The following is a 26,424-nucleotide window of genomic DNA, read 5'->3' as shown; positions in this document are numbered from 1 at the left end:
TTTAGTTTGGGTAGCACGGTAGCCGGAATGGAAAAGGATGTTCCTGCCCTTATCAAAGATGGCCGGAAACACCCCCCTCCTCCCCTCCCGCCATAGCGTCAGCTCTCTCCACGCAGGGAGGGGCGCCAAGGGAGAAGGAGGCCCTGTTAGCGAATGGCGCTCGGCGAGCTGCTCGACCCCGCCCCCTCGCCTCCCAGCGGACCAATCAGCATGAAGTAGAGCTGGGGCCTCCTCTGGCGAAGCGCGGCTCGCGGGGCGGGAGGGTCAGAGGGAAGCCGAAGGGCGGCGGGTCGCGGAGGGACGTCGGAGCAGCCGCTGTTCCTGGGACCCCAGACCAGCCCGGGGGCCTCTCTCCTCTCCCCGCCGACATGGCCGCGGTCGCGGGGCTCCGCGCTTCCTACCACCGGCTGCTTGACCGCATCGAGCTCAAGCTGCCGCCGCGGCTGCGACCCCTGTACAACCACCCGGCAGGTACCGGCCGCGCCCCCCGGGGCGGATCGGGGGGGCTGCGGCTGCGCCCGCGCCCCCCTTTCGGCTGGGCAGGGCGGGGCCCCGGTCACCCTGCCCGAGGGGATGACGAGCGCTCGGGGCTCCCGGCTGGACGCGCCCCGGCCTGTGCCCGGCGCCGGCTGCGGGGCGGCGGTCCCGGGTTTGGGCGCTGGGAGCCCCCATTCCTCCCCCGCCCCCAGCGCGGCACGGTGAGGGTGCGGAGCCGGAGCCCGGCCGGGCCTCGCTGTGACCTTGGGCTGGTGACTCCATCTCTGCACCTCGGTTTCCTTGGCCTGTGGGAGGGCAGGGTGGTACCGGCCGGCACCTGTTTCCTTCCTGACAGACTGGCAGCCCTGCGAGACCTTGGGCCGGGAACAGTGGCAGGTCGAGGCCCCGGGTCTCCCCACCTACTGGGCCGGGTGTGCGGGGCGGGCAGACAGAGGTTGGGTTTCTAAATTATCGTTTTTTAATAGTAAATGGGGCAAACTTTTGATGCTTTGCTCTTCTGTAGGACAAAGCAGCTCCTAAAGGGCTTAAGATAAAGGGCCTTCCGTTAAGGACGGTTCAGCTGTGGGATGAGCTGTTGGGGGTGTTCAGACCGATCCGGAGCCTAGCTGCCTTCTGGGAGCGTTACACGATCTCTTTGGAAAAGCTCTCTGATCTTCACCAGAAAGACTTTCTTTAAACGTGTCTCTATTCCAAGTAGAGCTTCCTGTAACCAGAAAAGGGAGAAAAGCAGAAGATCCTGTAGAGTCTAGTAGGCACTTGGACATACAGACCTGGGTACTGGGGAACTTGCTAAGAGTACAGGGATGGATGTAATGGATCACTATACAATACAATAACTAAGGGATCCTATAGTATCTTAGTGCTTTTCTGATCTTGAAATGCACTTTGTAGTCTCAATGATCAGTAATATTAATTTTTGAAGGAACCCAGGTGGATTTAAAATCTTTTTTTGAGGCCGGGAACCTATTAGACATTAGGATGTCACTTACAAATATGCCACCACAGGATTGTTGCTGTGGTATTTAGCATCAAATTGACAGTCACTAGATTTTTTTTTCTTTAAGAGTTTGTCTACACTTCTGTAGAGTATATGAGAGGACTATGGGGGGGAGGGAAGTATTGGGGAAACACTAATTTGTGTTAGAGCAACAATACCACTCATCAAGTTTACTTTACTTATGGGAACATCCTCCCCTTTTTTAAAAAAAAAAAAATCCAAAATCTTGTGACTCTTCATTAACTGCAGTGGGGTTTCTAGCTATTTACAACACGTGAACATATTAAGTGTGTTGTTACTGCCATTTTACAAATAGTGTAATAATACAATAGAGATGATGCTGACACAGATTTGAACTTGTTAACCATAATTGTCTTTGGATCAATCTGACCGAGAAAAGGGAAAAGAAACAGTAGGGATTTCCTATCTTGAAGTATAATCCCTTTTAAAACAAACTGCCGCTTGTCTTCTTTTTCTTATCTGAAATGAGCCACTTCAGCTCAACCTTTGGCTTCCCCTGTGTTGCAGGTTCAGAAGCTAATGCTCTGTAGTTGAAGTAGGTCTAAAATAAAAAGCCAATGACATTTCTATTTAAATAAAAAACTACCTTCACCTGCTTTTTTCTTTTCCACCTCCCCTCAAGCAAATGTTGTGTTAATGGCTAGAGGAGAGTAGGGGGCAACAAATTTCAATTATTTTGTTGTAGATTTTGCCATTTATGCAGTACAAAGTAAAGCTTTTTTTCTAGCTGGCAAAACAAATAAGTGAATATGTCTTGTCTGTTCATGAGTGATGTATACCACTGGAGCTATTTCATGAATTGTGTGGATCTCTGTACTATCTTGCATTTCCCCAGGAGTTTAGATTTGAGCCAGCAAGTGTCCACAATTAATTGGTAGCAATTGTCCTGTTTAGTGCCCTTTTATGGGGGTAGGGAGAAAATGAGGAGAAAGGTCTTGAGACAGGAGAATCCAAGAAGATAAGTGGATCAATCATGTGTCTTGATGGCCTTAAGAAGAGACATGCTTATCTACTCTTTATGTGACAAATTCTACGCATATACCCGGGAGCAGGAGTCCCTAGGAGTGCTATGTTTGAGGGAAGAAGTTGGCCAGACATTCAAAATGACTATAGTTAACAAATAGAAGATACTGAGGAAAATAAATAAGTGCATGCTTTCATGCTGGTTTTAAAAAAAAAGACAATTGTTGTCAAGGTAGATAACACAACTGAATGACTACAGTACCATATAAAGAAAAGGAGTACTTGTGGCACCTTAGAGACTAACCAGTTTATTTGAGCATAAGCTTTCGTGAGCTACAGCTCACTTCATTGGATGCATACTGTGGAAAGTACAGAAGATCTTTTTATACACACAAACCATGAAAAAATGGGTGTTTACCACTACAAAAGGTTTTCTCTCCCCCCACCCCACTCTCCTCCTGGTAATAGCTTATCTAAAGTGATCACTCTCCTTACAATGTGTATGATAATCAAGGTGGGCCATTTCCAGCACAAATCCAGGTTATCTCCCCCCCCCCCTTTTTTTTCCTCCCCCCTTCTGTACCTGCTCTATAGATAGAGAGCTTCAATAGAGAGCTCCCGGCCTATTGGGCACATTTAACTAGAACAAAAGCCATCCAACATGAAACATACTTTTTTGTCCTAAAAGGAAAGCGCTTAATGTACAGTCATCTGTCCTTGGTGAGGCCTAGTTTGATGGCCTCGTTTGATAAGTGACTTTTTACCTAGATTCTAAATTGTTTGTCTAAGAGAAATCCGTTTACTTTGACCTGGAGAACACTTTGGATGAAATACTAAAAAAAACAAAATCTTGCATTTGGGTAATGTTTTTCAAACTAATTAAGATGGCTAGAGGACAGTGAAAGCTTCTGACAAATGTGAGGTGCAAAGCCAATTCCTCCACTTCCAATTGGCTGCCACTTGATGGAAAACTAGTGTTAGCAGCAGAGGGATGTGACTTGGCTTGTGTTCTGTCATGTGTTCACTGTTTAAAGCTTCTTAATCAGGGATGGATAGTCAGATTTCAACAAGGGATTCATGAAGAAAGCAGAGCCCATCTCTTGGTGTGAATTATATATTACTTCATCAGTGTACTGTGTGTTTCTTGTTAGGAGCAGGAAGCATATATTCAAACTAAGATCTTGTATTTTTATGACCCAAATTTATCCCTGATGTAATAATAGTTACACTAGGGACGAGTTCAGTTCAGTAAGTATAGATATGTGTAATACATTCCGAGCTTCATAAAGTGTCTTTAGTCAATTTATTTTTATTATGATCAAAATGCATGTGGAGGCTATCAATTAATCAAAACAGAGCTTTTGACACATTCTTGAGTTACTTCTCTTCTGAGGAAGACCTTGCAAACAGCAGTTCTCTCCCTCCTCTTGAGTTTCTGAACCAGCTCACTGTCATTTTAAAACTCCATTAATAATTTGAGGAGCATTTTCTTAAGGGTTTTGTCAAGATATTTTTTTTCAAGTATTAGTTTAAAATTCCAATCAGATTCCTATGCAACTTTTTCCCTCAAGTGCATGTGTACTGGCTTATCGGCTTTGTAACTGATAGACCATTGCCTTTGCTGCAGGGACACTGAAGTATTTTTAGGGAAAAATACATAGAAAATAATCAGATGTTTGCATACATACATGCTTGGAAGCTTACAGACCCTATCACAAATACTAAACATAACTTGAACGGGCATTTTCCTGAATGTAGGAGTAAAACATCACCCACACCAGCATAAATGAACATGAAAATAATGTTTGTGAAAAACCCCACCGTAATCTGGAAGAAATAGGTACTAGACTTTACTGTATGGAAGGATGCCACCAATGCTCAGGCAAACATATGAGAAAGAAAGCATTTGAATTTGGGAGGCCCTTGATTAAGATTATGCTATGAACGTTTAGCACTTGAGCCTACCAGTTGCTTTCACTGGTGAATGTAAATCCATGGCCCGGCCCTCAGACTGGTCTTCTCTTTCTTAAGGCTTTAAATACTATGAACTTGACATGCAGTCAGTGAATAAACAAGCAATGCATTTCCTCAACCCTGTGTGCCAGGTTCCAAAATAAATACAGCCACATCCTCTGGAGCAAGAAACTATCCAGGCACCCTCCCTGGGAAGATCCTAAGACATAGCTGGAAGAAGTAGGTCAGACTTTAGACCTGTCTGCCATTAGTGTTGCAAATGTAAAAGGTCTAGAAGGTGGATGGGAGGGAAAAGCTTAAACAGGAGTATGGCTATGGGTGAGTTTCCACACTGAGGGAGAAGTCCTAGCAGACATGTTTAAACCTGATTTAGTAGAGAAACTTCCCAGACATTGTAGAAGGGGCCAGGTAAGGAAGCTTTCTATGCTATATAATCTTCAAGAATTGTCACTCTGTAGTCCAGGGGTGGGCAAACGTTTTGGCCAGAGGGCCACATCTTGGTATGAAAATTGTATGGTGGGCCATGACTGCTCACGAAATTGGGGTTGGGGTGCAGAAGCGGGTGAGGGCTGGCTGGGGGTGTGGGCTGTGGGGTGGGGCCAGAAATGAGGAGTTCAGGGTGCAGGAGTGGGCTTTGGGCAGGGGGTTGGGGTGCATGGGGGGTGGGCTCCAGCTGGAGGTGAGGGCTCTGGAGTGAGGCTGGGGATGAGGGATTTGGGGTGTAAGAGGGTGCTCCAGGCTGGGACCAAGGGGTTCAGAGGGCAGGCGGAGGATCAGGGCTGGGGCATGAGGGAGGGCAAGGGCTGGGCGTGCAGGCTCTGGGGTGGGGCCAGAAATGAGAAGTTCAGGCTGGGGTGCTTACCTGAAGCAGCTCCTGGAAGCAGCACCATGTCCCCCCCTCTGCTCCTATGCAAAGGTGTGGCCAGGCAGTGCTGCGCCATCTGCAGCACTGCCCCTGCAGCTCCCATTAGCTGCAGTTCCCAGCCAATGTGACTGCGGGGGTGGTGCTTGGAGGGGCTGTGCGCGCAACCCCCTGGTTGCCCCTAAGCTTAGGAGCCGGAGGCCGGACATGCTGCTGCTTCCAGGAGCCTTGGCATATGCACGCGGAGCGACCTTGGACCCCACTCCCCAGCTGGAGTGCAGGAGAAGGCCAAGCCCTAGACCCTGCTCCCCATCAGGAGCTCGAGGTTTGGTTTAAACCACCTGGAGGGCCGGATGTGGCTCTTGGGCCATAGTTTGCCCACCTCTTTTGTAGCTTGTGATGTCTGATTCAGTATGATGTGATGGAAACAGCTACAGTCATGGTTGAAAGCTCTTTATTTAGAATATCACCAGGTTCAATCATCACTGGGCCCTGTGAAAACCAGATGGAATGTTGGAGTCTGAAGGCTCTGTGGCAGCTGGAATATGACCGTTAATCAGAGAAGGTGGAAGCAACAGCTATTTGGGATAACAAAGATGACTGTGCCTCCAGCCAGGGGGCAGCACAATGCCCAAACTTTGGGGAACATGTACAACAGCATCACTGCTCACTACATCACACTACATGGAAACAAGAGCCCTAAGGTTGGGGGGGGGAAAGGGAGTGACTTTGTGAATTGCACCTGTACAACAGCATGGACTTGCAGCTACTAGTACCTTATAATGCCCTGCTATATCTGCCTTCAGTCTATTTACTGTATTCGGGAGGCTCTCCCTTATAAAGAGAACTTAGTATAATATGCTGGTACTTCACACTTAGTATAGTCATGAATGCTTTTAATCTTTGATTGTTGAGTAGAATGTCAGTGTCACAAACTTTATAATTTAGAAATTTAAAACGTATGTAGAAGTGCAAGCTACCAGTGCTTATTGTAAAACTAGATCTGTGAATCTAGTAGCGTATTACAAAGGCAAAGTTACAGCTTGCATTGTTAGGCTGTTCTAGCAAACTTCAGGAGTTGCAAAGCCTTTATACAGTATAAGAATAACTCCATTTTAGTTTTCATGTTTATCAAGTAATTGTCTCCTAATGAGGCTTGATTTACTAGTGCCAGCATAATACACTGCTGCTATTCTGTATAAGGCATTTTTCCCACAATGTAGGCTGACTTAAAAATCTAATTTAGGGCACAAATCTTGAATGCAGTGGAGTACAGAATATTGTTTAAATCCTGCTGAGTAAGTATTGTAAGTAAATGAATACTCTTGGTGTGAGTATGGGTGCATGACACTCTAAGAACTACTGTTTAAGCCATCGATACCCACTGACACCCCTGCCCCTGTTGTATTATACCCTACTGACTCACATCTGTGCTTGCCTGCTAGTACATTTCTTAAACAGGCATTTTTATTAGAGTATGAGGATATGCAGTGTTCATCCTAACTGGTACCTAGGGACATTTGCAGCTGATGTTCCCTTGCTGACCCAAATGCTAGGTCAGGTCACGTAATTGTTGTTTCTTTTTTATAAATGAGTGAGAACAGCAAGAGCCTTCTAGGAGAGGGGATAATGAACCTGGCATCCCCTAGAGGAGTCTTGCCTATTGTTTAAAATGAATGGTACCAACGTGCATTAACCATAATTACACTCATAATGTAACATGGCGACTGTGAAAATAAAAAACTGCAGCACCACTGATGTAAGTCAACACAACCAGATTCTCTTAGATTGAGAAGTACCTGCTTACTGCATGGAACAATGTGACATTGTGAGAGCATTTTTATCAAATATTACATGCTAAATCTGTCTGAATTCGAGATCTCCATCTAAGCTTTCTGGAATCTTTCCCTTGCTCCTTTTTCAGCATACAGCTAGTCTCTAATTCTGCAAGTCCATTGAGAACTCTGCTGTATTCTAGGAAATTGATAAATAAAAGGAGTGTTTGATGGCACTGTGTAAGTTGCAGCTGTGAGAAGTCTTAGATAAGTTCACTAATATTTTATTATGCTGCAAGAGATCAGTCTTGGTATCCTAAATGTACCCAGTACTATACAATGCATAAAATGTAACACATCCTTGTCCTGAAGAACTTCTTGTCCAAAAACACAAGGGTGAATTCAGACAGAACAAACTGAATGGGCTGTGGACTTTAATCTGTTAACAAAACTGCAGTATGGTCCTGGTTTAACTTGGTGCTTCAGAACCAATCCATGTGTTTCACTTAGTTTGCATTACATTCTACATGTTTGCTTAAGAGTCCTGAGAACTTTCTACTTTTAATATAAGGGTACAATCTTGTTAACCTGTCCCAAAAACTGAGATCATTGTACATGGTTTTAATTTCACTTGTCAACAAATGAACAGTCTGAGTATTTAATGCCAGTTTTGTGGGACCTCAAAGGATTTAGACTGACTCAGAAGCAGTTAGTTCTGCTGAAAGTGATGCTGGTACACTAACCAAGATCTTTCCATGAGAAGATAACTGCTATTTAAAAAATATTGAATGTTATATAGCTCCATCTGCACCATAAATATGCCCAGCCAGGTAGAATTGTTTTCACTTCCAAACCAGATCAGAAAAATACAGGTCTTTTTTGCAACCCGGTGTCTCCCACAGTTCTGGACATCTGGGCTGTTCCCCTCCACTCTGCAGCTTACAGAGGCAGATCAATGTTTTGACACCACATATCTGGTTACGCGTCCTCATGCACCAGATTCTATGGCTCCCTGGCACAAGGCAGTTGGTGGTCAATTGCTCCAGCCCCTATTCTGTGTGGTTGGCGGGGTGGGGGTGGTTGTTTTGTTTTGTTTTCTTCCTCTCCTATTCAGTTTGGGCAATAGGGAGCAGTTTTTGTTTCATCTTATACCTCCCTGGATTGGTTAATGCTCTAATAGTTTAGCCTACCCTCCATCTCCACTGCAGTGCCTCCCTGCCAGCTCCTCTGCCCCTATACAGGCATGGCAGAGCAGCCAAGAAAGCACCATGTCAAAGTCAAGTAGTATCTGTGTGAAGCAACCTTCCAAGGTTCAGCAGATGGCAACTTGTGCCCAGACTGTGCCTGACCAACCAACCCTAACTCCATTAGGTCCTGGGGTTATAAGTTGGACAGGCAGATGGGGTCCCCTTCTCAGCAAAGTAGCCACAACTCCAGCATGAGACAAATGGAGCAGAACCCCATTAGAGATCAAGGTGAAGCTCCAAAAGTGAGGAGGACCCCAGCCAGTCCACTTGGAGGGGTAAGTCCCAAGGGATGCCTGGAGAACAAAGAGAGGTTTGTGGAGCCACACGTCCTCCCTGGTCTTAGAAGGGGGCTTGAGTGCTCTGGAGAAAGAAGCAGAGCTTCTAATCAGCCTTCCTCCCTCCCTTGCAATTTGCTCAGGGGCGTTCTGACAAGTCCCTTCCCCTCTCCAAGGAAAATGAGACCCAGCAGGGTTTCAGATATGGCATATGCTTCCAAACTTAAGCACATCTAACAGATGCATACCTCCATATCCTCATCAGATCATGCCCCTGCAGACTTCTGAGGTTCGACTGCAGCACAAAACATCAGTACCAAACGTTCCCATTTAGATGATAGTAGTGATCATAGCTAGACTTAGCTTGCAGGGAATCTACCTGAACCTTCCTGAATGACATCTTGAATAGTGCTCCATTGCAGTCAGTGGAGCACAAAGCCATGTTTCAGATGTTGAATCTCCTGCAAGTGCATGGCTTCATCAGTGTCCAAAAAAGTGTCTTGATTCCATCCACCAGACTAAGTCATCTGGGCACAGAAATAGATACCTCAGTAGCAAAGCTCTACTCCTCCTCCTCATAAGAGAGGCTCCAGAAAGTCCAGAATTCTGTCATCTTGCTCCAGAGCTGCAGAAAGCCTCCGATAGCACTAATAGCACTAAAAATGCAATTTTTAAAGCACTATGTCTTAAACTGCTGGGCCTCCGATGTCATAGATAGGGATTGCTCCATGGCCACATATCAGATGCCTTCAAGCCTTTATCCTAAAGGGGTGGGACAACTCCCTGGAATGCATGAAAGATCAAATATGGGTTCCAACACAGGTGATCAACTCCCTACAGTGGTGATCAGCCCACAATACTGTCCACAAAGGTATGCCCATCTTGCTTCCAGATCCTCTAGTTGAGTTGCTCTCAACCTTTCCAGACTACTGTATCTCTTCCAGGAGTCCCCCAAGTTTCACCTCACTTAAAAATTACTTGCTTACAAAATCAGACATAAGTGTCACAACAACTATTAGTGAAAAATTGTCTACTTTCTCACTTTTACCATGTAATTATAAAATAAATCAATTTGAATATAAAAATTTTACTTGCATTTCAGTGTACAGTATATAGATCAGTATAAACAAGTCACTGTCTGTGTAAACTTTTAGTTTGTACTGATTTCACTGGGGCATTTTATGTAGCCTATTGTAAAATTAGGCAAATATCTAGATGAGTTGATACACCTCCTGGAAGACCTTTGCATACCCCAGGGGTACACATAGCCCTGGTTGAGAACCACTACTCTAGTTCTCACACTTGGTGGCAACCTGGAAGACTGGGAAGTACACTTGAACCCAAACAGCTCACAGCATAAACCTTCTAGAGCTGAATGTGGGCAAGCTGACTCTGATTTCCAGTCTGCACTAGAGGAGAAAAGAGTCCCAAGTTCAGTCAGACAACATAACTACGGATGTATATTTAAGCAACCAAGGCAAAACAAAGTCAGGTGCTACATGTGGAAGCAATGGAAATAATGAGGCGCAGGGAGCAATTTCTCTTAACTTCAGAGTGATCTCTCAAAAGGGGATCTGAACTGAAAGGTGGACTGGCTCAGCAGGGTCAACAGCTCCTAGTGGTGCCTGAATCAGGAGGTTTTTGATTTCCTCACTCAAACGTTCAGCCTCCTTTCAGTGGACCTGTTTACGAATCATATGAATGCAAAGATACTGAAATACTTCACCAGGGAGACAGACTCTGGAGCCATGGAGACCAATGTCTTATCACACAGTTGGCCAAAGAGCCTAGTCCTGGGGTTCTCAAACTGGGGGTTGTGACTACTCAGGGGGTCATGAGATTATTACGTGGGGGTCATGAGTACATGCTTACTCCTCTGTCTGGTCCAGATTCAACTACAGGTGTCAAGAGCACAAGACAAATCCAGGAATCCCAACCATTTTGGATTTTCTCCAAGAAGGCATAGATAGTCCAGAATCATTACATGCCAGATCTGTTTTTAGTAGCGTGCTATTCACAGGATCCTTGTGCTTCCTGGCAGATAGCCCCCAGGTAGCCAGATTCCTTCACGCAGTCCAGTTAGCCAGCCCAGCGGTCAGCCCATTCTTTCCAAAATGGGACCTACTACTGGTATTGAGGGCCTTGACCAGCCCATCCCTTTGACATCAGTGTCGGCGTTTTACTTATCCATTAAGATTTTGTTTCTTAACTCTGCCAGCTTTGAAACTTGTCTGACAGATGTGGCAGCTATTATCTCTTCAGGTGCCTTAAAGCATGCTCCATGAGGCTAAGGTGGTACTCAGGCCTCCAGAAAATCCATTCTTCCTAAGGTGAATTCCTCCTTCCATACTTTCCAAGAGTTTTATGCTTCCTTTCTTCTATCCAAAACCTCAGTATCCAGCCGAAAAGATGTAGCACACCTTAGATGTCAGTGTGTTGAAAATCTGTCTCTAGCTTACAGAATCCACAGAAAGATTGGGCTTTATTTGTGTCCTCCTTCCACCCAAAATGCCAGAGACTCAGAAGTTCCAAGTCCTCCGTTGCTGGGTGGAAGCCTATAAAGCATTTTAAATTCCTATCCTAGAAGGGATTAAGGTGCACCCCACAAGATCCCTAGCAACTTCAAGGGCAGAATGAGAAAGTGCATCCGCTTCGGAAATTTGCAAAGGTCATAAGGTAATACCTTCTTGAATTGCTGTGAGGTGGACTTTGTCTTCTGCAAAGGTCTCCTTTGGAAAGAAGGTGCTGCAGGTGGTAGCTCAGAAATAATGTAGCCTTTTGAGTGAGCTTTCAAACAGAAGGGTGGGTGTTCCCTTCTTTCCTACCAAATTTTTTTCCATAACCCTCCCTACCACTGTTCACTGCTCACTACATCCCAGATGTCCAGAATTGTGGGAGATGCTGGACTGCATAATGTAAAACTTCTTACCATTAGTTTTCTTTTTGCTGGCAGCATCTCCCACAATTCTATCTTCCATAGATGGCTCATGAGCCTAAGGTCAGATATTCAATCGTCTTTCTTGGTCTAATGTATGTAGTTATTTTGTTAATTCTGAAAAATGTTATGCACGTTCAAGTTTTACAGCTTTACAATAAATCATTGGGCAGTAAGTGGGAGCAGAGGGGACATAGCCAGAGCACATAGCACCAAAATGCTGATCCACCTCCTTGAGCTGCAGAGTTGAGGGGAGCCGCCCAAATGTCCAGAATTGTGGGAGGTGCTGCTGGAAGAAAGGAAATTATCAGCAAGCGATCTCTGTTCTACAAGCAGTATGGGTCTGGGAGCACAGTACAAGAATGTAAAAGCAGTTGTTGTATTTTAAACCGTTATTGTTGCTAAATATTTTATAGGGCTTGAATTGCTTCAAAGATGTGTGGCAACTGATTTTATAACCTTAAGTTAGAGTGGTGATATGCTCCTGTACTCTTACTTTGACAGGGAATAGTTGCTGCCAGCAGTGACAGTTAAAACATTTAGGACAATTTTTAATTGTGCGGAGCTAAAAATAAGGCACCTTGATTTTTTCCCTTGGGTCCATAGTCAATGGAAAGTCAGCAGACTTGGAAAGCAAGCTGCTGACTTGGATGCCTAACTTCTGCGACTTGAACTTGAAAGTTTTGACCCTTAGGTATGATGTGTATTTGGGAGACAAAAATACATAGGCATTTCTTGTCCTACATCTGCTCTCAGAATGTTGCACTCAAAGTCAATCAGAACTTAAGCTTCTACATAAATTAAACGCTCCTGAAAATTGTATCCACCATGTTCTGGATCAGTCAGACCTAAGATCCTGACTGTTCATCGTCACTCAAGCGTTTTTTGCATGCGGGTGAGGACAGTAGCCCTGCTGGGAAAATTCCAGTATGGATAATTACTTTTGCCTCCTGAATTCCACTTTTTAATCGTATATGGTGGTGGAGCAGATCTGTTGTCACACAAGAGATGGCTATACTACAGCTGTTGGGAGAGACACTACTGATGAGAACACACCCAGGAAATAAGACTAAAGTATTTTGGAATTCATGGAGGAAAAAAACATTGTTACGTGGGACTAAAACTGTCATGAATTGCCATAAGAGCAATGAAGTGAATCTAGGCAAAGTGATGCAGCTTTTTGTATTGCCACTAGCTGGGACCTCACTTTTTTTTTTTGTTCACCACAGTTGCATTATTCACACTGCAGCTATTGGCTCACTTGCCAGTCTAATAACCTAGAAAACAAAACGGCCTTGGATACTACTGCTAAGACCGTAATGTTGAAAAGGGGTTGTGGGTCAGACTAGAAAGGCATTAGCAAAGCAGAGTAGAAAAGCTCTCCCTGTATGTACTGTGGTGTGCATGAGACAATACTGTTCCCTCAACTGTGGGATTCGTACAGATGCGTTAAAAAATACATTTTGGTACGATTACAGCTATATCTGAGTGTGTGGTTTATTATGCCTTAACTCAAATTGTTGCGGGTTTTTTTTTCCCTCCAGGTCCCAAAACAGTGTTTTTCTGGGCACCTGTTATGAAATGGGTAAGTATAAGAAGTCAGTTTGCTGATATTGTTAATGTTTCTGTGGGTCAGGGAATGATTTTCAGCCACCCAGGAGGAAAGTGACTAGTTCTTGGTATGAATGGTCTTGGCCACGCCATCAAAGGATTTGCTATTAAGCTCCTAATTGTTTTTAAAATGTGGAATGAGTCCGAATGACTATACCTTCACTCTAATGGTAGAGAGCACACGTGACAATTTGATTCTTGGAGGTCAGTGAGAAACACACTTTCACTGAAGAGCCCTCTGCTGTGAAATAACTATTGCCAGGCCCAATGCAAAACTCCTTGTAAAGCAGTCCACCCCCAATGGAGTAGCATAACAATCCAGCCGTGTTTTTTTTCTTGGAAGTCAGTTGCTAAAACTGACTTCTTGAGATGACGGCCTAAAATGGGGAGGACTGCAAGGTCACTTTGAACAGACATGCTATAACTGGTGCCTCAGCACTACAATTGTAGTGAATCTAGGACAAAGCTGAGTTTCTGAGACTCCGTTTATTCATAGCAGGATGTACTTATATTTCTGCAATATCTTTGTTTAAACATATTCTAGCATATAATCTCTTTTTTAAAAAACACTGCCTAGGTAACAAGTGAAAATAAATTACCATTCTGGTAAATGGGAACTCCTTGATTTTAGTGCAGTTCAACTTCCCTATAACAGTCCTCTGTTATGAAATTTAGTGGCTTGAGTCTACATGTCAGGTTTACATTCAGGGCTGTTCACTCTTGGTCCTCATCCATGTCAGCCTTTTAGTCTATTGTTGGCATTGATTTTATGTCAAAAATGAGCTAACTAGTATTTGTAGAAAGGTATCTTTTGAAAATATTTACTAGCTTTCAGGCTGTTTATGTCCAGCAGTCAGATTACTCTTCCTCTCCTCATCCTTTGCTTTAGCTTTGGGTTTTTGTTTCCAGTAGATCTTTCTCTGTTTTATGCATAGCAGCCGTTTAGCTGATGCAGCATTACCAGTAGGCCTATGCACTGTAATGCCATACCAGGGTTCCTGTGCCTCCACAACATTGCCCTCAAGCTGAAATTGGAATTATATGTAGCCTTCTGATAACATAACTGCCATAAAATGGCCTTTTCCCTGTATGTGAGGGGCTTGCTGTATTAATCTATATTAAGTAGATGTGTTGAAACTGTATCTTTTCCTAGATAAGTCCTGCATGGCTCTCCTAATGTATAAGACAACATAAACCACATGATGCACTGAGAATACAACACAAGGCCTCTAGTTTCAAAAACACACAAGCCTCTGTCACTCAAGCCAAAGGAGTCCTTACTGACAGTAATACTAAGGTTTTGTCATCCTTAAGTGTTTCATGTTCTCTGTGTATATAAATCTCCCCACTGTATTTTCCACTGAATGCATCCGACGAAGTGATCTGTAGCTCACGAAAGCTTATGCTCAAATAAATTGGTTAGTCTCTAAGGTGCCACAAGTACTCCTCTTCTTTTTGCGGATACAAACTAACATGGCTGCTACTCTGAAACTTAAGTGACTAGAAGCTACAGTTGGATACTAAAGACTGATACTGTCCAGCAGAGGGCAGTGATACCACATGGTAAAATAGTAAGATGTTAGCCAGTATGTTAATCTTCCTTTTAGATAGTTTTAATAATCAGTGGCCCATCAATGTTTATTTCTCACTTTTCTTGAAAATGTGAGTTCTAGCTATTCTTGAAATAATTATTTTTCCAGCATTCCATTTACTTTTTCATAAAGGTTAAGGCATCTGGTGCCACACATGCAAGTGACAGTCCACTTTTTAAAAGTACATCTTCAAAAACTAGGTGTCTATTTAGACAAATTCCTATGTATGACCCATGGAAACCAATTTCTATCTTATGTATTTGAAAAATGGATGCCACTACTAGGCTGAAATAGTGTGTTGATTAACATATCGTTGAGTCTTGTGATAGTTGGTGTGTGTCTTAAACTCCGGGAGCTGGGGGGTTATGTGACTCTTTAGGAAGCTCAGCTTTCATCTTAAAATTTAAAGTTTCTAGCCCTCATAGTTCCAGAGAGAAGCTTAAACATGAACTCTAAAGGCTCAAAAACCAGAAGGTGAATAAAAACCCTAACCTATTAATTTTAAACAAATCTCATGATTTTGGGGGACCTGACTCAGGGAGCTGATTGTGGGGGGGCTGCTGGTCCACCCTGGTTCCAAGCCCCCACCACTAGCTGCAACGGGCTGTTCTTCCTGCAAGCGGTGGACAAAGCAGGTGTCTGCCAAACAACGTGATAAGAGAGCATTGCACAACTTCAAACTAGCATGTTCCCTAATTGATCAGCAACGAAACAACGTTAACCGGGATGACTTTAAGTGAGGAGTTACTGTACTTAGCATCAGTGAACTGGTGCAGTAACTGCCAGTGTAAGTAAATTGTTGTATAGGACCGGAAGCAAACTATAGGCCTAGCATTTCTGGGACACTAAGAACTCTGCCATATGCTCTACATTAAATATTTACACTTTGTGAGAGGAGGGCAAAAACACTGCCTACTGTACTATTGCAATGCTATAATAAAGATTGCAACTTCATTTTCTGAACTGGGAACACAGGACTTGCAATGCCAAATCAGACCAAGCGTCCGTCTTGTTCAGTATCCTCAGAGTCCAGCACTGGACACAAGAAATCACACAGTGGACAACTATGGAATACCCTGCTCAGAGGAGAGAAATATTATCCTATTCCTTGTCAGTTATTAGCTGGCTTATGCCCCAGACTGTAAGTTTTGTACATGCTTGTGCATCACAAACTGCAACGGGCTCTCTGGATACTTCTGCACTTAGAGTGGTGTTGGTGACAAATAAGTGAAATAATTACTTTGCCGACTAAAGTTGGCCGTGTCTTTTCTTTACAGGGTTTGGTATGTGCTGGAATGGCTGATATGACCAGACCAGCAGAAAAACTCAGTACAGCACAGTCTGCAGTGTTAATGGCAACAGGTGAATGCATTCTGTTTCTACACCTCTGACCAGAATCCTCACCAGTTTGTAATCTTTTCTTCTTCATAAAGAATCTTCACCACAAGATTAATGCTCAATTATACATTAATCTGTTTCACAGATTCTATTATGTGCTAAAAAATTTAACTTCAGCCTTTTATCAGAAGATCCCTCTTTCTATGATAGGCCTAGATATTTTCTGATAACCTACTTATATTACAGAGAGGGCTGTAGGTACTCTGTGGCCATGAAATTCACCACAAAATCCACCCATTACCAGGGCGTTGTTTCAGAATCTAAATTCTCACTTTCTAAACAGTGGAAGGGCTTAACTACATGGGAAGTTAAATTCACCCACTACCTTTTATTTGTGTAAAGTGCTAGAGTTGTACCAGTATAGCTCTCCACGTGGACACTTACTCAAGTTTGAGTGGCCTTTGGGGGTTAGGTCATGGTGCTGTGGAAGCACTAATACATTACACCAGTATAACTGGAAAAACCTTTTTTGTAGACAAGCCCTAACTCTCATACTTTCAAGTTTCTCTGTGTAAAATAAGTGTGTAAGTCAGTGTATTGACTTCCATAATCTGCATTCATCCTAACGGGGTGACACTTAGTTTCAGCATGATTAATTATTCCACTGCTGATCACTCCAGCATATCAGCTCTCTGTTAAAACCACATCCCAAACTGTTGCCCATGCCTTCTGATGGGCCAAAAGCTCCACTTACTACTAGAGTCTCCCCACACACACACACAGACACACGCTTCCTTCCTCTTCACAACTTCTGATAGTCACACGTTGTCAAAAAGTCTCAGACTTTAAAACTGAAAAGTAGGGACTATGTAAAACAACGCAGCATCAAAACAAATAATGCTGGGATACCTGCACTGACTGCCACCTGTGACTTCCAATTTTTTTTTTAATTGAAGCTGCTGCACATTTTCTAGCCTGCTACCCCAGAGTGCCTCCAGTCTGGAATCTTGCTGCAGAATTAAGGTCCCACTTGCTGAGGAGGGTACAGGGTTATCATGGCACTAATGATGTGATGTGTCCATATGTTTCTATTAGGACATGGTCCATGTGCTAGAACAGTTTGAATACCTTTTAGTGTCTGATCAACATTTCTCAAGTGATTTTTAATGTAATTAGATGCATATTTGAGTATTTAATGGTAATCTTTGCTTTGTATCCAACAGGCCTTATTTGGTCAAGATATTCTCTAGTTATTATTCCTAAAAACTGGGGTCTATTCACCGTGAATTTCTTTGTTGGCTGTGCCGGTGGTTCCCAGCTCTTTCGTATATGGAAGTATGTACATACTACTGGGAGGCTCTTCACTATAAATACTCTTTATTTGGGTGGCTTCTGAATTTCTAGTATTTGTTAGCACTCACTAAATAACAAACAGACCTAGGTAAAGGGAGTCAAGCTTAAACAATTGTATAAAAAAAATCTTGCAGAACTATTAACTGGGCACACCCCAGGGAAAAATGTTGAGTGTTTTTATGCCAAGCAAATGGAGTTAAGGTTGTAAATATCTGGCATAACTAGAACAATTATAGATGAACAAAACTTTAAAGGGATGCTGTAACTTTAATCATAAACCTATTACCTAATATTTAAGAAGCAAATATCTCTAGAGATATCTGTGCAGAATTCCCATTCCTGGGTCTTAGCTACCAAGCATAAGACAGGCTCTTCAAGCTACCTAGGGTGCACTTGCCCTTTAGGCAACCATATTGCCATGGGCCTGAACCTCAACTCCCCCAATCCTCCTTCCACCAGCCATGCATTTCTCTGGACTTCCCACTAGTATCCCTTGAACCTTCCCATCAGTTCCTTCATTTAGCCTGGGCAGCAATGGCCCCTGGGAAGAGCACTCCAGCTCTATTTCATTGGGAGGGCAAACCACAACTCTAAGTGGCTACTTGGAATAACAAGCTAGAATGAGTCCAGAAGTGGTCAGCCATTTCACTTAGGAATCTTGCAGTAATTGTCTTGCTCAGCTGCTTGGGAGCCTTCACTTGTAGTGTAATCAAAAGTTTGAATTAAACTTCCACATGTAAATCAAATCAGGAGTGTTTCTGCCCACAGATAAGGCTTCTGTGCATTTTACCCTATTAAAAACTTCCTGCTACTTCTCAAATGTCTCCCAAAGAATAGTATGAAAAGGTTCTAGTGTAGCTATTAGGAATGTGTTTGCAAACTCGTATGTTTGGTTTTCTGTATGCTGACTTCACTTATCTTCTGTCTATAGGTATAATCAAGAGCTAAAAGCCAGGGAACAAGAGCAGCTGCAGCAAAAAGAACCTTAACCCTACTGGTCAAATCTAGCTGTGCACATAACTTCCAGTGGGACCTAGCTTGACCAGTTTTAATCTTCTCGCATTGAGAAGGATGTGCTAATTTTTCTAAATGTCTAGAGAACAAATGTATTTCTTCAGATATAGGTAACATGCAGCGTCTCTGTGTGTTTAAATAAAATATAACCTTTTAAATTATAGTTGGTGTAATCAATTTACAATGTTAAGTCCATTTTGATCCACAAATATCAAAGCGTATTTGCCTTTCCAGAAAAAATTGAAGTTCTTCGATGGCTCAGCTGATACGGAGATGTGGAACCTCTTGATCAGCAGTCCAAATCTGGCCTGGAGCCTAGTCAGTAATAAATTACATATGGGTGATTCAATGGCTAAATAACCTTTGAGCATGGGGAAATGTCCACATCACAAATTATCACCGCACTGTACTAAATTACTTGTTAGCAGTCTCAGGAACAGATGGACCCTGGAGACTGAACTACCCTTGCTCTCTAAAAGGTGTTTCCTCAGATGAGGACTGACACACGAGGGAGGCAGCATATGGGGAAGTTTGCTTGCCCCTATGCTGTACCTGGTCTCTCATAAGACTGATTCCAGGCCTGTGAAATCTCTTGTACATGGATATTCAGCTTTCAGACTAACAAAGTAATTCCCTACGGTTGTTGACTCAAATGCTAAGAATTTCCTTAATTTATCAGAATTACATTCTACTCTGTATTATACAGCGAGCTGGGAAGCGTTCACTTCCCCAGTGAGTGAGAAGACCTTGGCATGCCAAGGCTGGAATCTCTTCACACAGTGAAACAGGGCACATCGTGGCTAAAATGTTGGGACCGTTCTAAATGTTTGTAAGGAGGCATTCTCTACAGTGGTGGCTTTCAACCTTTTTTCATTTGTGGACCCCTAAATTTCCAAGAGAGCTGCAGCCTCCTTTGGAAATCTTAGACGTAGTCTGCAGACCCCAGGTTGTAAACCATTGCTCTACAGCTCCTGGAATGTAGCAATTCCCTAGTAAGAGTGCTGTCCCAGGATGTTCTCTACCCCACCCCTTCAGTCAAATAGATCTCTTCTACTTGAGAGAGTTGTGTGGGAGGAATTGTCCTCTTGAACTTCAGTGAATAAAAAACCAGCATGAAATTTGAGAGACTTAGGTAACCATCTGGCTGAAAGGAGTTCAAATGATGGAGTTGAAATGCTCTAGCCCCTCAAATAGAAGAGAAAATAAGCTAAGCTGAGAATTGCTGCCTTTTAGCAGGCCCAAGCAAAATCACGTGTGGCCTGGACTAGAGTGTATTATAACTAACTTATAAAATGGCTAGTCATTCATGATTAGCAGTTGATCTTTCTTGCATGTGTCTACTTCCCATAAGAGTGTGTTTTCTTACTGACAGTGTTCCAAATCAATGACTTTATCTGTGGGGGCTCCTTCTCAGTGAATTTCCAAAGTAAAGGGATATACGTTCAGGTAATACAGCTTACTCTGGGGATAGAACAGGGGTGGACAAACATTTTAGCCCGAGGGCCACATCAGGGTTGCAAAACTATGGAGGGCTGGATAGGGAAGGCTGTGCCTCCCCAAACACCCTGGCCACTGCCCCCCTCAGAACCCCTGACCCATCCAACCCCACCCGCCCTGGGACCCCACCCCTATCCAACCCCTCCCCTCTGTTCCCCATCCCCTGACTGCCCCCCCACTGCCCTTGCTCTCTGTCCCCTGACAGGCCCCCCAGGACCCTCTACCCCTTATCCAACCACTCCCCATCCCCTTACCATGCTGGAGCCAGCCACACCGCCATACTGCCCAGCAGGAGCTCATAGCCCCACTGCCCAGAGCGTTTGTGGCAAGGCATGCTGAAGCTGCGGTGGAGGATGGGGACAGCAGGAAAGGGGCCGGGGGCAAGCCTCCCCAACAGGGAGCTCAGGCTGGGCACGATGGTCCCATGGACCGTAGTTTGCCCACGTCTAGGATAGAATATGATGACTGCTTAGCAGCAATGCTCCACTTTAGAGCAATAGGCCTAATGCAATTACTCAAACTGGAAATTGTTAAGAGTGCTGTGACTAACAGTCACCAGTTTTGTGGTAGTTCAGGACTAGCCTTAAATCATCATCTAAAAATACTGCAATGGAGAGAACCAGTCAGCTATTCTACTGTAGTCTTCAGGAAAGTACTAATGACCTGATACTACTTAGGTTCTGTGGTCTGGCAGTATCCCCTCCTAAGTCTTAGGACAACACATAACTACTTTCTCTTCCCCCCCATATTACCTATATTGGTTCTCAACTCCTATTTGTTTAAAAGCCACTACAGCTGTATGAACAGACTATAGAAAAACCCACAGCTGGCCTATGGGCTACAGCCAGCTTGGGCTGTAGCCCTGCTTCATTGCTGTGTAGACTTCTGAGCCTGGGCTCTCCACCCCACAGGGTCCTAGAGCCCAGAATCCAGCCTGAGCCCAGAAATGAAATAGCCCTGGAGCCTGAGCCACCTGTGAGTTTTTCTTAGTTGTGTAGACCTACCCTAAGTGGAGTTGGTCCGAGTGGGGTGGACAGTTACAGTAATAGTAATAGTTCAGAAAAGGCAGCTCCTATCCTCCTGCAAAGAGCAAACAAATGGAAGCTACCACATAGCAAGGTCATAACAAGGGGCAGAGACCAGGCCCTCCCAACCCCTAAATGAGATTTTTGTTTTTGAAGGGGGGGCAGCAAGGAGGAGGAGGAGAAGTCCATGTTGCATAGGCAAAGCCTTCTGCTCTCAAAATCTAAGGAACATGTAACCATGTATTAGTAAGGGCAATAATAGCATGTTTTTGCCATACTCTTAGTATTTGTAAATATGACAAGCATCCCCTTCCTGTTTACTCTTCCAGAGAGGGATAGTCATTGTGCCAGTCAAGACTGAATTTAACAGTTTCTCTAAATGTCAGTTTTGCCTTTAAAGAAAATGTTACAAATATACCCCGTTAGTTCTCTCCTATTGGTTCCAGAATCAATAGGTGCTTGCCTCCAGGAAGGATTTTTCTAAACTCCAGCAACTGCTCATGTAGTATATGAAAATCCATTATTGATACGCCTGCATACATCAGCACGGCTAACATTCTTGCAGTCAGAACTGTATGAGGCGGCTGCTGCTGCACAGGGCAGAGTTGTAGGCAGCTAGATAAAGGGCAATATAATCAGCCACGTGAAGAAATCAACCTCCATCTAGTGAGCAGAGGCTAGCAGAACACCTCGCCTACTTCCTGTGTTATGTGCTGGTGCTGTTGCCAAGCTAGTTGCGCCAAAGTCCCCTCTCACTACAGCTGATGAGCCAGACGCTCTCATCTCAGAATCGTGAGACTCTCCTAGTCAGATGTAGACCAGTTGCAGACCCACTCTGTATCGACTATAATTGTCTCAGCAGGCCTGACTTAGATTCAGTAACTGTGACCAGTAGCATATTCAGTGACTATACAGCCTTTTCCAAACAGGCTATTTATTTTTAATAGGAAGGCCAAGAATTTTTAAAAGTCCAGCTGTGGCCTACTTAGATCTTGGCTCCCCTCCTCCCACCCCTGTTAGGCAGGTAAGGCAACTTCTTTAGCCGCCCTCTGCAAAGCTTGCATCATCAAGCTGTTCAAAGGAATAGGTTCTGATCAACTCTCTCAATGATTTCTCAGTTGAGTGAGAAGGTAGAGGAGGTAATATTTTTCATTGGACCAACACTGCAATTAATAGTTTAGAGTCCTTTAGAGCCTTGGCTCCCACCCCTGGCCAAATAAATCTTATCTTTGCTGGGTTCTAGCCAAACTAGTAGCTCATTGCTGTTCCTGGTTGTTTTTCCTGACAACTCTTTTTGATTTAACTCTAGTGTCAGACAAAACCTCCCTTACAGGTCAGCCAATCATAGCATATATAGTATTCATGAATACAGCAGCCTCACCTCCTTCACACATTGCACTGCAATTCAACTGTTGACTTAAAGCAGCTTCACCATCCATTCCAGCCCTTTCTGTGCTCCACTGCAGCTGGGGCAGGGATGGGTAGAAAGGAGAACTGAATCCAGTTTTATCACTCCTTATACAGCATGCTATACCTTGATTTTGGAAATGCATTAGTTCTAGTGCACCAGAGCCTCCCCCTTCAAGGACCTCCCCCACCCTGAGGTTGCATGTATTAACAAAACACTGCTTTAGAACATATCTTAAGATGGTTTATACACAGTTAAACAGGAGACAGTGGAGAGGGGGAAGGTTAAAACAGGCATAAGCTTTCGTGAGCTACAGCTCACTTCATCGGATGCATAAGTGAGCTGTAGCTCATGAAAGCTTATGCTCAAATAAATTGGTTAGTCTCTAAGGTACCACAAGTACTCCTTTTCTTTTTGCAAATACAGACTAACACGGCTGCTACTCTAAAACAGGCATGGTTACTCTTGCAAAAAGAAGAATAAGATGGTGGGGGAAGCTACTAAGTCTTCAAATGTGTTAACGGCTGTTTTAAGGAGGACTAGTCAATTGTTCTCCATGTCCACCAAAAGCAGGACAAGTAGTCCTGCTGAGTATGGAGCAAGGAGAGACTGAATATGGAGCAAGGAGAGATTTAGGTTAGATAGTAGAAAGCTTTTCCTAACTCCAAAGGTAATTTTGAACTCAGGAATAGGCTTCAAAGGGAATTGTGGAATCTCCCTCATTGTCCAACCTGTTCTTAAACATCTGCCAGGGATGGTCTACATTTACAGCCTCAGCACAGGGGGTGGGACTTGATGACTTCTTGGGGTCCCTATCAGCCCTACATTTCTGATTTTATATTCAAACCATTTCAGAAACCTGCTTTAAAAACTCTGCTTCATCATGCTAGCTAGCGAATGTCACACATAAATGGGAAGTGACTCAGAAGGGGTTACAGTACAAACTATGAAGATTTCTTTCACTCCCCCTACTTATTTTGAAACCCCCCAGCATATAAAACCAGATAGTCACAGAGTCCTTCCTGCACACTTTCATTAATAAAAGTTACCATGGCTTCTGCATTTCATTCCCTTCTAGTTTCTCATCCTCCTGTATAATTTTCTTTAACTTCATTCTTCCCATCTCTTCTCATTCTGTATCTTTCTCCCACAATTCTGTTTTCCCGTCAGGTATGCACACATCCCCTCCCATAGCCTTTTCTCCACTTTCCCACTCCACCCTTTATGCTTGCCTAGACGCTCTAAAACCAGTTGTCCAACAGTTTCAGCCTGAGGGCTAAATATTTTTAAAAAGGCAAAGGGCCACAATCAGTAGTTTATTTCTCTAGGAGCAAGTAGAGCGTGGTAGGCACCTGTCCTGTGTGCCCTGGAGCTCCTACAACCCAGCAGAGAAGCAGGCAATGGAGCAACCACAGCTATTACTCTCTCCTCCCCCTCCTACACTGCAGATCTTGTACAACAGCAACTGCCATGCTGGAGCCGTGCAAAAGGGAAGAGACAGCAGCTGTTCAGCCTACTAGAACTGCAGAGGAAATGGGGGAGGTTGTCCTCTACACCTGATTCAAATACTTCTTTAAAAAAATAATCAAAGACACAGCTCAGGGAACACATTGTTCATTTGGAATCAAGTATTAAGTTTCTCAAGTCATGGGCCAAAGGTTGGACACTACAGATCTAAACAGATTTTCAGCTGATTATTTAGCTTTATCTACAGTAGTTGACAAATTATAGCCATATATAACTACTGGCAGCAGGCTGTGTGTTGAAGCATTGTCCAAGGTACAGTACCAAATACAGCAGCATTCCTACTATAGTTGGGCTAGAAAAGAAGTTTCTAAAAGGGTTCAAACACACTGATCCCAGCCCACGACAGAGGGGGAGCTTGTTAACCCATCTTAACGTGCACTTGAAAATCAAAAGGGAATCCTACAAAAAAATGGAAACATGGACAAATTGCTAAGGAGAAGTACAAGAGGACAGCACAAGCACATAGGAACAAAATGAGAAAGGCTAAGGCACAAGATGAGTTACACTTCGCAAGGGACACAAAAGGCAATAAGAGGAGATTCTTTAAATACATTAGAAACAAGAGAAAGACAACAAAGTGAATATCCCCTACTTAGTGGGGAAGGACAGCTAATAACTGATGAACTCAAAAAGGCAGGTGTTTAAACACCTATTTTGCTTCAGTCTTGACTAAAAAGACCAGATATTCAAAGCAATATTAACAACAAGGTGAAAGGAATGCAAGCCAAAATAGGGAAAGAACATGTTAAAGAATATTTAACTAAGTTAGATGTATTCAAGTCAGCAGGGCTTGATGAATTAATCCTAGGTACTTAAGGAGTTAGCTAAAGCAATCTTGGAACAGTTAGCTATTATTTTCAAGAACTCTTGGAGGACAGGCCAGGTCCCAGAGGACTGGAGAAATGCAAACTTTAAAAAGTGGAAACAAAGAGCAGCCAGCAAATTACAGACAAATCAGCCTAACTTTGATACCCAGAAAGATACTAGAACAAATTATTAAACAATCAATTTGTAAGCACCTAGAGCAGGGGTGACCAAACTGTGGCTCTTTTATCATTCAAGTACAGCTCATGGGGTCCTCCAGGCACCCCCAATATCCACCTACCAGACTGAGGGGGAAGCTCAGGACCTCCACCTTGCAGCAGGGTGGTGTGGTAGGGGTTTCTGCCCAGCGTCTCGGGGGGTCTCAGGGCTTCAGCCATGCAGGGCGTACCTGCCAGGGTTCAGGGCTTCAGCAGGAGTGGGTTGAAACCACAACCCCGGCTCCCGGCAGATGTGCCCTGGCTCTCGAACTTCTGATGATTGTCATACGTGGCTCAGAGGGCCAGTAAGTTTGGCCATCCCTGACCTAGAGAATAATAGGGGTGTAAGAAATAGCCAGTGTGGATTTGTCAAGAACAAATCATGCCAAACCAACCTAATTTTCTTCTACAGGTTACTGATCTAGTGGATAAGGGAAGCAGTAAACATGATGTACCTTGATTTTAGTAAACCATTTGACAGTCCCACATGACGTTCTCAAAAGCAAACTAGGGAAACACCGTCTATATGAAAATACTATAAGGTGGGTGCACAACTGGTTGAAAGACTATACTTGTAGTAGTTTGCTATCAAACTGGAGGGGCATATCTAGTGCAGTACTACAGATGTCAGTCCTGGGCCTGGTACTATTCAATATTTTCATTAATGACTTGGATAAAGGAGTAGAGAGTATGCTTATAAAACTTTCAGATGACACCAAGCTGGGAGAGATTTCAAGCATTTTGGAGGACAGGATTAGAATTCAAAATGACCTTGACAAATTGGAGAATTGATCTGAATTCAACAAGATAAAATTCAATAACGACAAGTGCAAAGTACTTCACTTAAAAAGGAAAAATCAAATGCACAACTACAAAATTATTATCCATCATACACTCGGGGGTAGTACTGCTGAAAAGGATATATTGGTTATAACAGATTACAAATTGAATACGAATCAACAATGTGATGCAGCTGCAAAAAAGCATTCTGAGGGGTATTAACAGTAGTGTTGTATGTGAGAGACAGAAGGTAGCTGTCTGCTCTACTCAGCACTGATGGGACCTCAGCTGGAATACTGTGTTCAATTCTGGATGCTGTACTTTAAGAAAGATGTAGAGACAAATTGGAGAGACCTGACCTATTAAAAAAAGCAGTCTTGAGGGGAGAAGGGGCTAAGGGGGGGACCTGATAACCTTCAAATATGTTAAGGGCTGTTACAAAGAGGATGCTTATCATACAGCATTTTTAGCTTTAATAGATCAGTGAGATGCTGCAGTAGGTTCTTCCCATCCCCTTTGTCTTCTAGTTACAAAGAGGATGGTCATCAATTATTCTCCAGGTCTACTGAAGATAGGATAAGTTCTAACAGGCTTAATCTGCAATAAAGGAGATTTAGATTACATATTAGGAAAAACTTCAGTACAGACATTAAGTATTCTCAAATATTCAAAAGATTCCTACAGTTTTCAGCCAATTTTAGGGAGGAAGG

The 26,424-nt window shown here is 43.6% G+C and overlaps 1 protein-coding gene across 1 annotated transcript; it reads left to right on the top strand.

The window, feature by feature from the left end:
• Positions 1-246: 246 nt before the first annotated feature.
• On the top strand, positions 247-18,616 carry MPC2 (mitochondrial pyruvate carrier 2). The gene is made up of 5 exons (XM_048869861.2): positions 247-471; positions 13,092-13,132; positions 16,028-16,112; positions 17,312-17,423; positions 18,373-18,616. Exons 1-5 carry the CDS (start codon positions 369-371, stop codon positions 18,428-18,430), a joined length of 399 nt encoding a protein of 132 aa, XP_048725818.1. The 5' UTR covers positions 247-368; the 3' UTR covers positions 18,431-18,616.
• Positions 18,617-26,424: the final 7,808 nt, after the last annotated feature.

The sequence above is a fragment of the Caretta caretta genome, chromosome 1 (assembly GCF_965140235.1).
Source record: "Caretta caretta isolate rCarCar2 chromosome 1, rCarCar1.hap1, whole genome shotgun sequence".
In the NCBI taxonomy this organism is placed as follows: Eukaryota; Metazoa; Chordata; order Testudines; family Cheloniidae; genus Caretta; species Caretta caretta.
The sequence above is the reverse complement of the archived record's forward strand: the minus strand, read 5'-3'. Positions and strand labels throughout refer to the sequence as shown.